The following is a 12,175-nucleotide window of genomic DNA, read 5'->3' as shown; positions in this document are numbered from 1 at the left end:
ACCATGTATAGATTAGTCTTAGCTCTCTTTGCTTACAATCTATTCAAAAATGCCTATTTCACACATACCGACAATCATATTGAAAGCACATTGCTGCCATCTAGTGGCCAACAGACCACATCACACTGACACCACTGAACATCCAGGGAGATGGAGCACAATTAGGAGCATTTTGTGGCCCTCTGGAGGTTGATGCTGATGCACCACTTTACTTTTTATTTTTCTTCATAGAGAGATTTTCACTGACAAAAAAAATCTTCTTATTTTACCCACAACACAGGAGTCCTTTTGTATTAACGATTTTTCTGCTTCCGTTGATTATATGGATAAACACAGCCAACACTGACCCATCCCCGACTCTTGTTGCCAATGGACCTAAAAACATTTTGGCAAGACCTTTTTTACATTTTAGATCAACAATTATTTCATCCTCAACTTAAGTGTGACTTTTTGATACATTTCATATTTATATCGTTTTTAATGTGGTGAATGGATGTTTTAGTTTAATGTTTAGCTTTCTTGGTTAACCTAAATTTCCAAATGTGCTATACAAATACAAGATTATTGCCAGCGCCAATGAAACTGTGGTTGCTGGCAATATGACTGTAATATGCAACAATAAGACTGTGGCTGATGCCAACAGGAGCATAGAGGCCAGGAATGACTGTCACTGAACCCAACAGGAGTATTGCTATGGGCAAGGAAACAGTAGCCAGCGCTAACAAGTCGGTGACCTGTGGCAATGCTGCCAATGGGACAATAGTTCTTCCCAACAGGACTGTGGCCATTGCAAATAGTGCTAATGAAACTGTGTTAGTTGGCAATATGACTGTGGTGGCCTCTGCTAATAGGAGCGTTAACGGCAACATGACTATGGCCAACGCCATCACCTTAACTGTGGTTGATGATAATAACAGAACTGTGATTGTGGGTAATGAGACAGGGTCCAGTGCAAACAGAACTGTGAACGTTGCAGGCAACAAGACTGTGGCTGGTTCCAATGCAACAGTGGGTCCAGACAGCCAGGCTGTGGCTGGTGCCAATAGAACTGTGGATGCAGGCAAGAAGACTTTGACTTACACCAATGGGAGTCTAATTGCCATCAAGCCAATTATTGCCACTGCCAAGGGTATTGTGGCAAACGCCGCTACCACCACTATCAGTGTTGCTGTCAAGGGTGCCATCACCATTGCTCCCACCAGGGGTGCTGTGGCCGCCATCAAGGACACTGGGAACAGGAAGACAAAATGACTTTTTAAGAAGTTTCTGAACTTTGGAATAGGGAAGCTCATAAATTAAGATTTTCCATGTCCATGTGAAATTAAATGACTTTAATCCATTTTGAGATGGATGGTAGTTATCGAACCACAAAATGAATATGAAGTGAACACAAGTTACCATTGTTAATTGATGACAAATTATGAAAAATGTAGAACATTTCAAATGTCTAAACAGTGCAAACTACTAAACTGAGCTACAGTGCAATCTCTTGACCACACCAGTGGACTCTAATCTGTCTCTTTCCATGTTGTAGCACAAGTCCTTATCCTGGTCTCCCAGTAATGTTGAAATACGTTTGTGCTCTAACAAACTGGCATCAAAGATTGAATCCTTAAATAACCTGGCCTGAAGGCATGCCTATCAAGTGTCTGAGCTCATTCCCACTTGATTACAGAGAACAAGTTGGGGATTTCCTCTGTGAGCCATCTATAGCCTTAAGACAACAATTTAAAAAAAGTTTTATTTAAAACTTATTAGTTCAAACTGACCTGTCTAGACTAAACTCTCCATCGATGAGCTCTACTTGCATATTTTATAGAAAATAAACCAATTCAGTTGAACTTGAACGGTTATATTGGAAATATTGATCATTTAACCGATCAGTAATAACCCTCATGTTTTCATCACAATTAGACAGAGGACAAATGCTCAGAGTAAAATTGCGTACCTAAAGATTTGACTATCAAATGTACATCAATGTTTATCTCTGAGAAACAAACACAGAAAAGTTTTAGGTGCAAGTCGGTTTGGAAAAGGAGGAACTCTTAGGTCCATCAACATGAACTGCTGCAGTCCTAGAACAAGACGAGAGCAAGGCTTATGTTTGGTTCAGATGATGGTTTAATTAGTTGCAACCATCTTGGATTCTGCTCTGGGTTCTGGAGCTCAGTCAACTGTTCCGTCTGTTGGTTCTGTGGTACAGTCTGGACGTCTTGGTGGTTTCTATCTTTGGAAATCACAACTGAACATGTAAGAGACACTAAAAGTAATCCTGCTGGATAATTTGGGGACTCGTCTTGGGTACAAGAAGACCATGAAGGCGATACGACGAAACTTCCTGGAACTTTAAAGATCAAAAGGACAGTAAACGAAAGCTATTTTGCAACTGAATTGTAGAGTAATGGGTCAGGCTTGGTTTTCATTCCAGCCATATTTCTTCTTCCCACTGGTTTAATGTCTCGTAGGGCTGACCCAGCATTGGGAGCCGCCAACCACAGTATTTTAGCAAAGGGTGCCATGTTTCATTATATAGCTGTTAAGAAAGATGGATTCGAAAACCCTGGTGCTTACATTTCTTTGTAAGAGTCGGTGCCAAAAGCATACTGTATAAAATGTAACCAGCTCAACCCAAGAATGCATCGATTTCAGCAGCTTACTCCGTCCTAAGCTAGCAGGATCCTTGCCAAAGAAAAAATGCTATTTGACACCTCATATTTAAAGGGGTTTTAGATTAATACTTAATGCATTTAGACATAATATGCATGCATCTGTATAATAAGATTGTTTCAGCTCAATAATGAAGGCTTGAACAAAACGTATTTTGCTCCTTAGAGTGACAAATTTGCGCACACAGCTTCCGTCAAAAACATGCCATCGCTAAAGAGGCAGCAAAGGACAACGTGTTTTCTTGGTCTGATGTTTATTACGTCAAATGGCCGGCTTGTTCAGGTGTCAATGACATAATTTTTTAGAGTAGATAAGCTGACAAGCAATCATACGTCCATAATATGAGCAGTTGTTTGTGATTAGTGGAGAAACACAATTATGATCCCTCTTACAGGTTTGAGAGCCTCAGCTCTGCCAGCTCTTCAAGATCCCAGATAAACAATGGCTTTGCTTGTTTCACACAAACAAAACGCAGAGGTTTGCAACATAGACATATTCAGAAAAATCAGTGTCTGCATCAAGAACAAACAACCCCCACCACATACACTCTGGCACAGCGTGAGTCCGTAGTTATTGCATTGGAAGGCAAGACTAATAGCTCCCCTGTCCTCAGCTGAACTGTGGGGGAAACCATTCAAAGCGGTTTACACAGAAAAGGAATGAGCAGCCCAAATTATAATAACAGCTTCATTCATTAAACGCTGTGCCAACACACACGTCTGCTGAGGGGAACGTCTCCTGCTCTTCAAAGTAATTCTTTTCTTTTCTTTTTTTTTCAGAAGTTGTACTGTCCCCATCTCACCTCTGCAGCTTCACAACTCAAATTTGTAAGGGAGAGCCTTCATGTTTGCTATTTTAAGTCTCAACTCGTTGATGATTTGATTCAGTGATGCGGAACACCTGCTGCTGTTTCCATTACCAATGTGCGCAAACCTTTTCCATGTCCGGTCAATGTCGAAAAACACATTTTACGCTAATGCACCGTTTCCATTAAACAAGAAGTTAAACTAAAATCGCACGTGAATAAGCTGGTTAACGCAACAAGTCATTAAAAATGAAGCAGCAACGGATGTAAACATTTACGTGAGATATACTGATAATTGGCCAAGGCGCTCGCGCTCTTGTCTATCAGCCAATCAGAAGGGACGTCGGTAACTTATTCGGCGCAGATGTGTGGCGGTTTGGGGAAATTGTAGTCGGTAATTTTACAGAAAAGTTATAAATTCAATACATTCAAATGAGACACAACTTTTTTTTCTTTTTTTTTTAAAAAGTCATCATCCTACTACTTCCTGTTGTCTTCTATGTCTTCTCTGGCAGGAGTAACGTGCAGCTGACGATCACGTGACTCATGTGATGTGAAAGGTTTTTCCATTGCAGTTTTGTTTCGATGAGGCTGAAAAACCACTTCATCCTACCACAAAACCTTTCCATAGAAAACCATGAGTTTTTCCAAAATTGCTGTGTTTCTTTTAAATTTATTTTCATAATTTCAAGTTGTGGAATTCTGTGGTTAATGGGAACCCAGCAAGTAGTATTAAGTATGAATGTACCGCAGCTGTGTTTCCATTCACCATATAATTGCACAAATTGGAATTCTGAAAATAAATTTGCTTAATGGAAGTATGCTGATTAAAAATATATATGTTTTGTATTGAAATGAGTGTATTTCACAAAACTTAAATGTTAACACTTTTTTTCTACATCTCACAGACATTACTGCTGGTACAACCTGACACATGTGGTGTTTGTGACCTCAGGACATGGTCAGTTTTCTGGTTTGAGAATCTCTCTGTCTTATCTTTGCATTTTCCCTGTGTTGTTGTTGTTGCTTTCATGACCTCCCAGGCAAGTAATTCATAGCTGAGTGTGAGGTGGCGATAATAAGAGTCAGCTTCTCTGATTCTGGGGCCATGCTGGAAAAACTGATGGACTGTTCTTCCCTCCAGATCAGGGGTTCATCTCCACCTCAAGCTGAAGGAAAAGTTAGAGTATTTTTGGTGTTTTTCTCACAAATATTGTCAAAATGGAGATGGGTTGGGGCTTTGTCTGCTGTACTGTGGGCTCAGCTGAGGCATGAAGCGTTTCATTTAACAGTCCTCCAGGTCCAAAGACTCACTTACGGCCATGATAACAGAAATGAGATCCGAAGAAGATCCAGCGCCTGCTGCAAGTAGTAGATAGATGGACGGACAGACGGACAGACAGACGGACAGACAGACGGACAAATGTTCATAAACATTTGAAGTCCTCAGAGCCCAGCAGCTGGAAAGATGCACAATTTTGTCTGATTTTAGCAATTTAAAAATAGTCCAACAGAAGATTTTTAGAGCTACAAACTGAACTTCAAAGTTAAGTCTACACACAGATCTTACAGATGTCTCAAATTAAAACTTAGGTATTTTCTCCACTTTTTTTTTTTTTTTTTTTTTACAAAATTTAACTGTCTGGGCTATATGGGATTTAAACTTCCACAGTGTTTTAGGCTAGTTAAACATCTCACACATGATAAAAACTACAAACAATTCAGAAAACACAAACTAAAACTCCAATGCAGCTTAATTTGATTTTAATTTGAGTACAAACAAACTAATTTCATTCTATTCTCTGCATGTTGCAGCATTAACATCAACATGCAGATGAAGACTTGGTGTTTATTTGAGAAAATAGTGGTGAACATGATGACATACTTTTGTATATTTGTACTGATGGATGGAAACAAATTTTATTTCTAAATCTTTTATGGCACCATCGGCCTTTACTGAACAGTAAATAGACAGGAAACAGAATGTAGAGAGGGGAACGGCGTGCAGCGGAGGGTCCGAGACCGGGAATCAAACCAACAACGTTGAGGACTGTAGCCTCCACACACATAAACCTAACTTATAAAGGATATCATTTTGATTGTGTCCCATGCTTTTATTGATTTTTTTTACCACAACAAAAGAAAATGAGCACAAACATACCAAGCAAATCTAAAATTATATAGTAGTATGATGGGCATTTTTCAATTGGGATTTTGAAAGCACTGATCCACCTCTTTCTGCATATTACTACTTTCATTATATTGTAGAAATCAGTTGTCACTTTGACATTCATTTTTTTTTGTCAAAACAACCCACTTTCGTTGATCTTGATTGATTTGTAAAAACAAAAATATTTTTTTCCACTGTGTGTCCTATTAAATAAAAATTCCCTGCTGTTGGTTTAGATCAGTATGATGTTTATTACAATGTTTCTTTCATCACAACTTATACTGAAGTCTAGAAAAAAAAAGTTGTTCTTGTTCTTAGAAAATTAATTATCATGTCACAGTCAGCCCCATCATCAGATGGAAGTTGAACATTTTAGTGTTTTCAGGCCCATCGCTATGTCATGTTAACACATTACATGAATGAAATCAGACTGAAGTGGACAATAAGTGTTATAAAATAATAATAATAAAAATGAGCCAAATTCAGAAGATTTTTCAGGGTTAATTAAGCTTAAGGACATTTCCACTTGCAGGCCTCCTTTATTATAATCTTGCCTTATTAAGATCATTTATGTCTCTTTCTACCAGTTTAGTTTCTTTTCTTTTTTTTCATCTTTGAAGTTATTTCAGTGTGGAAAAAATATGAAAATCTAAAACAGATCATTTTTGACTGGGGCAAATTCAGTGTTAATGGTCCGGTGCTGCATGGTGATGCCAGGTTCAGATCCCAGCTGGAGCCTTTCATCACTACATGACACATCTCATGGATTCCAACTGAAATCCATTTAAGTTTTTGTTTGCCACAAACTTAAATGGATTTGTGGAAAATGTTCATGGGACAAGTTTAACTTTCTAATGCCATCTATGCAGTTATGTTCAAAATTATTCAGGCAGATTTAGATTTTAATTAATCTTTAATTAATGTATTGAACCAGAGTTCCAAATTAATTTTTTTAGATGGAAACAAAAGATTAGGGTGATGGCACAGAACTCAAAAGTTGGAGATCATTAACAAAGACGTATCATAAATATACAAGAGGAAAAATTAGGATAAAAATTATAAGAAAGATTTTATTGCTTTAACACCAATATATACTGAGAAGAGCATAAATAATTCATGCCTTGCACCTTCTGATGAAAATTTAAGCTAATGTGATTTTCTTTATGTTCAAAATTTATTATTGCTCAAGAGAGTTGCATGTCTGACTGAGAAACGGCTGTAAATCCGCCAGCGGATTTAACGATTCAATCATTCTGGACTCACGTACGTTAAGTCAGCCTGACCTTCTGCCGCAGGACGAGCGGCGTCGACATCACTCCTGCTCTAGAGCAAAGCTCTTAATTTTTCATTTCCATCTTAAGACCGCGGATAAACAGAACATCTGGTTTTAATGTCAGCAGACGTTAAATAAATCTTCTCAAAGCAACACGTTTCCTTTCTTAACTCCGCGCGTCTTGGCGCGCCGCGCGCCCTGGCGCCGCTGGAGACCGCAAAGGTTTAAACGGGGTTACCAGCAATCCCTTTAACGGCCAGGTGCCCCCCCTCGGCCCCAACCCCAAGTGGCGCTCCGACTTATTAAAACAGCTTCTTCCTGCATCGTAGGAGCAACTCCTAATTGTCTTATTGCGAGCCACTTGGCGAGTGATGACCGCAGATTAGGGAGCGAAAAGCAGACCGCCAGCGCCGCGACTTCACCGGGACTCATCAGCTCAGCCCGCGTCAGGTGGCTTCCTGTCGCCCGGCATTTCTTTGAACAAGTGTAAGTGTTTTTTTTTTTTTTTTTAAGGGGGTCGCTGGATCTCAGACCCGCATCTCTGTCTCCGATCTTCACCACTTGTCGAGTTGAGATGCGCTGGATGCTGTTTCCACGGTGGATCTGGTTCCTGGCGTGCGCGTCCGCGCGGATGGAACTCGGCGGCGCAGCTCTGCCCCGTGACACCTACTTGCACGCGGGCATCTGCCCCAATGAGATTAACCCCAACCTGTGGGTGGATGCCATGAGCACCTGCACGCGGGAATGTGATTCTGATGAGGTAGTTTATGTTTTTTTTGTTGTTGTTGTTTTTAATCACTGGTAGGCAAAATAGTTTTAAAGTTTGATATCTGTATTTTAGGGCTATGAAGTGTCTTCGTAAAGTATTCACACCCTTTGAACTTGATTATGTTTTTTTCCTATGAATACAGATTGAAAGACCGATAAATAGTATTACATAATTGCAATATGAACGGAAATCGACACATCGCGGTCTTTTGTTTTTCTTTTTCTTCTCCTTCTTTTTTTTTTTTTTACAAATAAAAATCTCACGTTTTTGCGTCCTCTAACCAGTTTTCACCCCATGCATCACTCTGATGTCTCTGATCAGCTTCCTGTCAGTCTGCCTGGTCATGATGCCCCACCGCCATGTTCTAGGCTTGTTAGTTTTCTGTCACACTGTGTTTGCCAAGTAGCCCCGAACCTTCAAATTTGATCTCTTCTCACAATGTTTATCTATAAGTCGTCTGAAATTGAACTTCTTATGGATTTCTTTTAACAATGTTCCACAACTAATAGTTGTCTTGTCAACCTGAGTGTAGATCACAGTTCTTCCTGTTACCATGGAGCTTTCGGCTGCTTTTCTGCCTAACGCTCTCTTTGCCTGGCTTCTATGTAGGTTAGGAGTTGTGCTCACTCTTTTCATTCTTGGAAAATTGATTGAAAGGTGCTTCATTGAGAGGTTCAAAGCCCTACAAGTGGCTACGTAACTTAAATTGCTTTTAAACTTATTCTTTAGCCACTCTGCTGTGTTCCTTGGTCTTCCTTATGTTGCTTGTTTGCTAATATTCTCTAACAAACCTTTGAAGCCTCTCCCATACTTCATCCAAAGTGTTGAACTTGATTCTCATTAGCTGCGTTTCCATCGACCATATAATTGTGCAATTTGACATTTTAGAAAAAAATGTTTTTTTATCAAAAGTTTTGTCTCTAGGATGAGGATGTTTGTTTTTTAGCCATATAAGAATTGGTCTATTTCGCAGAACTGCAATGGAAACACTTTTTTCATATGATCACCAATCACATGTTGCTACTGGCGCAAACCACAAAGAAGACGGCAACAGGAAGTAGATAGGGGATCGTGAAGCAGCGTGTTTTTTAATTACGTATCGTATGAACAAACTTACTCACGTGGTTTTAGTTGTGCTTCTTATTTAATGGAAACACCACAATTGTGAAATTGTGATTTTCAATATTAGCGGTATATTGACAAAGTTTTGTACACATTTGTTATGGAAACGCAGCTATTAAGGTAGGTGCATGACGAAAATTGTCTTTTTCTTGACACCAGGCCCTAGTTGGTCTATTTGGCCAGAGCTCTATGCGATGTATTGTGGGATTGGTCAGACATTTGCGGACCGCAATGTTGATCTTACGCTTCAGTCCACTCTCACTATCTGGTTTTTGTGTCGGCGACACAAATACTTTTGAGGATTGCTTATCATGTACATCATTCAAGTTGAGGAATTAGGTACAGTTGTATAATTCTTCGTCAAATGGCATTGTCATGCTCAGCCAACATCGTCCCTTCCTCCACCTGTTCAGTGAATTTATACATGTTCATCTCTAAGGCTCTCATGTATACTGAATCGGAAGGAGTGTTCCCCAGGTGGTCTGCGCCATGTATGACAGGTTTGTGTGTAAATACGAATGTCCTGCAATCCTTTGACACTGCATCGACTGTTTGGCTATGGATGAAACATGAGAGAGTCTTAAGTCCCTCACAAACCATCTTGATTAAATAGCAAGAGTAAAATACACACAATTTAACTCTATATATGCCAAGTTACATGAGTTCTGAAGGTAATTAACTGCAGTGGGTTTTATTGATGTGTATAACAAGCTGAATAGAAATCCATGCCTAAGATTAGTATTTCTTAAAAAAGAAATACACAGAAAATCAAGTATTATTTAACACCCACTTTGAAATGATGTGATACTTTATTTTGGTCTTTGACATAAAATCCAAGTAAATGAGTTGAAGCAATTTGACAAAATGTGAGAAAGTGCCAGGCGTTGGGCTGCTTTGCAAGGTGTCGTATTGTTTTTGTTGATTGCAGTGTGCGAAGCACTTCCTACTCCTCACTTGTAAAATCCACCCCATGCACTGAACATCCTTCATGAGCAATTTTCTCTTTGATTCTTACAGGAGTGTGAGTCCTCTGAAAAGTGTTGCCAAAATGTCTGTGGGAACCACAGTTGCGTTGCTGCCCGCTACGTGGATGGGAAGAAGGGCCCTGTGGGAATGCCTAGGGAAGCATCGTGTGCCAGCTTCATGTGCACCCAGCAGGGCTCCGAGTGTGTCATCTGGGAGGGCCGCCCCTTGTGTAAATGCCGGGACCGCTGCGAGAAGGAGCCAAACTTTACCTGTGCCTCAGATGGCATGACTTACTACAATAAGTGTTTCATGGATGCAGAGGCATGTTCTAAGGGCATCACCCTCTCAGTTGTCATGTGTCGATTTCACCTCACCTGGCCCAACATGAGCCCTTTGCTTCCCCAGTTGACCACGCTTCGTCCTACGACTGCCCCCTTTCAGCCCACCGTCCCACTACCATTGGAACCTGAACAACCCGTGTTGGTCACCAGCCCCATTCATCAGACCGTAAACGTGGGTGAAACAGCTAGCTTCCTGTGCGATGTCACCGGTCAACCCCAGCCTCAGATCATGTGGGAGAAGCGGCTGCCCTTGGGAGACGTGAGGGTGATCATGAGGCCCAATAATGTGTTGGGGAACATGGTGGTCACAAACATTGGCCAGCTGGTCATCTACAACACCCGGCTGCAAGATTCTGGGGTCTATACCTGCATAGCTCAGAACCCGTCTGGTTCAGTCCAGGTCCACCACCCGCTCACTGTGCTCTCAGCAGAGGTGTTCAGCACTCTGGGCCCCAAGAACTTGACTCGCTGCCTCCCTGAAGAATGCCAAAACCCCTTTGACAGCCCAGAGGACTGTGGAACGGGGCTGGAGAAAGTCAGCTGGTACTATGAGCCCAAATCCAACAACTGCTTTCCCTTCAGACACTGCCACAGCAGCAATGACCAGTCACCCAGAAAAATGTTTGACACATACGAGGGTTGCATACAGTGCTGTGGACCGGAGGTGTCCAGGCCCTGCGGACTGCCTGCCCTGCAGGGCCGCTGTAAGGTCTATGAGCCCCGGTGGGCGTACATTAGCACCATGGGCAAGTGTCAGTCCTTCATCTATGGAGGCTGTGAGGGAAATGACAACAACTTTGAGTCAAAACAGCTCTGCGAGGAAATGTGCCCCTTCCCGAAAAACCACCACTGCAAAGCTTGCAAACCGAGAGGCAAGATGGTGACGAGCTTCTGCCGGAGCGACTTTGTGGTCTTGGGCCGCATGACGGACATTACGCAAGAGAACGACTCGGGCCACGCCCTCGTGACTGTGGAGGAGATCTTTAAGGACGAGAAGATGGGTTTGCGCTTCTTCGGCAAAGAACCTCTCGAAGTTACTTTCCTCAACATGGACTGGAACTGCCCATGCCCAAACATAACGGGCGCGGCCGCGGAAGGTCAGGTCATCATCATGGGCAACGTCAGCGAAGGCATGGCCATACTCCAGCCTGAGAGCTACGTGGGTGCTTCCACTCCCCGTCGGGTACGGAAACTGAAAGAGGTCATCTCGAAGAACACCTGCAACATCCTCAAAGCAATCACCAATAGCCCTCAGTAGGATTCTCACTGCACAAAGCGTGGACTTGACAAAACTGTAACAAACTCTTGTGAGCTCGACCTCACTGAGGCGTTGTTTGAATCTTTTGATTCGAAAGTTCATGTTTCTTGGAATTCTTTGCTTGTTTATTTTCCCCAGTTGTATCTTGTTCATCTAGGATTTTGTATATTTTAGTTTCTGTTTTGCTTAATAATGTAGGATGGAGATGTCCTTAATTTTTGTCTTATTGTGCTGTGAACAGGCATCCGCATTGCAGATTTATTTTGCTTTTACTTTTGTCAAATCTAATGGTTTCAGATCTCTAATGATAACCTGAAAACATTTAAATGCAGTGTTAAATTGTTTTATTTATTTAGAGAATAAAAAAATCGACCTTGTTTAAGGTGGAAATTTGTTAAACTATAAAACTGAACAAATTTTAAAATTACAAAATGCAACAAATGCTAAATAATAAAATTTCTGCAATTGACCATATTTTTTGGAAAGTTGCTTTCAATCAACTTCTCAGTATGGAAATGGTTACGGAGCCATTTGTAATCTTAATGCTTTTGTGGTTTTGTATTCACCCAAGTTTTCTGTCCAATATAAAAATAGAATTTATGATACCAAAAATTTTAATGAACCAAACAGAATAAGCAAAAACAACAGAAATTTATTGGGGGCCAATCCACTAGCTTATTACTAATTATTATTACTTTTCATGACCTCCATCAGAATGGAGAACTAATCTTTTTTTATTTTTGTATAATTTAAATGGCCTTGTATGTGTATAGTCTATTATTACAGCTCTACTTCCAATCAAGA

At 40.8% G+C, this 12,175-nt stretch overlaps 1 protein-coding gene across 1 annotated transcript; it reads left to right on the top strand.

Annotated features, from left to right (window-relative positions):
* Nucleotides 1-7,178: 7,178 nt before the first annotated feature.
* On the top strand, nt 7,179-11,841 carry LOC106943359 (WAP, Kazal, immunoglobulin, Kunitz and NTR domain-containing protein 2-like). The gene is made up of 2 exons (XM_015026668.1): nt 7,179-7,675; nt 9,824-11,841. Exons 1-2 carry the CDS (start codon nt 7,490-7,492, stop codon nt 11,369-11,371), a joined length of 1,734 nt encoding a protein of 577 aa, XP_014882154.1. The 5' UTR covers nt 7,179-7,489; the 3' UTR covers nt 11,372-11,841.
* The last annotated feature ends 334 nt before the right edge of the window (nt 11,842-12,175 follow it).

The sequence above is a fragment of the Poecilia latipinna genome, unplaced genomic scaffold (genome assembly GCF_001443285.1).
Source record: "Poecilia latipinna isolate Pla-1442-1.1 unplaced genomic scaffold, P_latipinna-1.0 Scaffold5193, whole genome shotgun sequence".
NCBI lineage: Eukaryota > Metazoa > Chordata > Actinopteri > Cyprinodontiformes > Poeciliidae > Poecilia > Poecilia latipinna.
This window is presented reverse-complemented; position numbering and strand designations above follow the sequence as displayed.

Coding starts and splice junctions, on each gene's coding strand:
- LOC106943359 (XM_015026668.1), top strand. CDS start 7,490: ATGCGCTGGATGCTGTTTCCACGGTGGATCTGGTTCCTGGCGTGCGCG. Junction 7,676..9,823: donor GGGAATGTGATTCTGATGAG/GTAGTTTATGTT, acceptor TGATTCTTACAG/GAGTGTGAGTCCTCTGAAAA.